The 802-nt window shown below is 35.8% G+C and overlaps 1 protein-coding gene across 1 annotated transcript in view; it reads right to left on the bottom strand.

Annotated features, from left to right (window-relative positions):
• Window positions 1-241: 241 nt before the first annotated feature.
• LOC137617395 (uncharacterized) overlaps window positions 242-802 on the bottom strand; it is a 567-nt gene continuing 6 nt past the window's right edge. Inside the window, exon 1 of the mRNA XM_068347423.1 lies at window positions 242-802. This exon is cut by the window's right edge and continues 6 nt beyond it. Within this exon, the coding sequence (XP_068203524.1) occupies window positions 242-802 (561 nt within the window).

Genomic DNA, 802 nt, shown 5'->3' with positions numbered 1-802 from the left:
GGACCATTTCGCCACCGGGACATTTCGCCACCAGAAACATGACTACAGCTGTTTATTTTTTCCCCCTCTGCAGTTTCCTTTATTTTGGCAGTTTTAACTATTCTACTGTAAAGTGTAAATAAAAGAATTGTAAAAAATAAACATTTTATTATGTAAAAAAAGTTAAAAGTAATTCAAACATTTTATTGTTTACGAACAAGTAAAGAAATTACATTGGTTTGCACCTAAAGAAATAGAAACTTTAGTTCATTTGATAGTTATGGGCTACTCCTTTGAGATATTTCAATGCGTCTCTTTCATTGTTGTACCCGAGAACAATTTTCTTTACTCTTTCGTCAGCGCTTCTATATTTTTTCAGCTTTAATGGTGGTCTGCGTCCTGCTATCAGTTGTTCCATATATAAATCTCTTCCCTTTTGCAATTTCATTAGAGTTTCTATAAATTTCCATAGGGTTGGGTGGTTACCTCCAAGTTCAAAAGCAATTCTGCGATGAATAGCTTCTGTGTGGTTATTTGTTTGATCTTCATCATTTAAAGTAGTTTCATATTTCGACCACATATCATGGGGATACAAGGGTGGCCTTCGACGTCTGCTGCGCCTATTGTAGATACCAATATAATTATATTCAAACCAATCTAATATTGGCATGAGTTCCTCAGGCAAAAAGTCAGAAAGTGCTTCTGTGTAGATGTCAAGGTCACAATGTGGTACAAAAGCCAAAGCAAGTATCATTCTGGCTTTTAAAGCAAAATCAGGGTCATTATTGTACTGCCTGGTTGCTCCAACTGCAGCTATATGTCG

Source organism: Palaemon carinicauda, chromosome 2 (genome assembly GCF_036898095.1).
Source record: "Palaemon carinicauda isolate YSFRI2023 chromosome 2, ASM3689809v2, whole genome shotgun sequence".
NCBI classification, from domain to species: Eukaryota; Metazoa; Arthropoda; class Malacostraca; order Decapoda; family Palaemonidae; genus Palaemon; species Palaemon carinicauda.
Note: the sequence above shows the minus strand (reverse complement) of the source record. Positions and strands in the feature narration are given on the sequence as shown.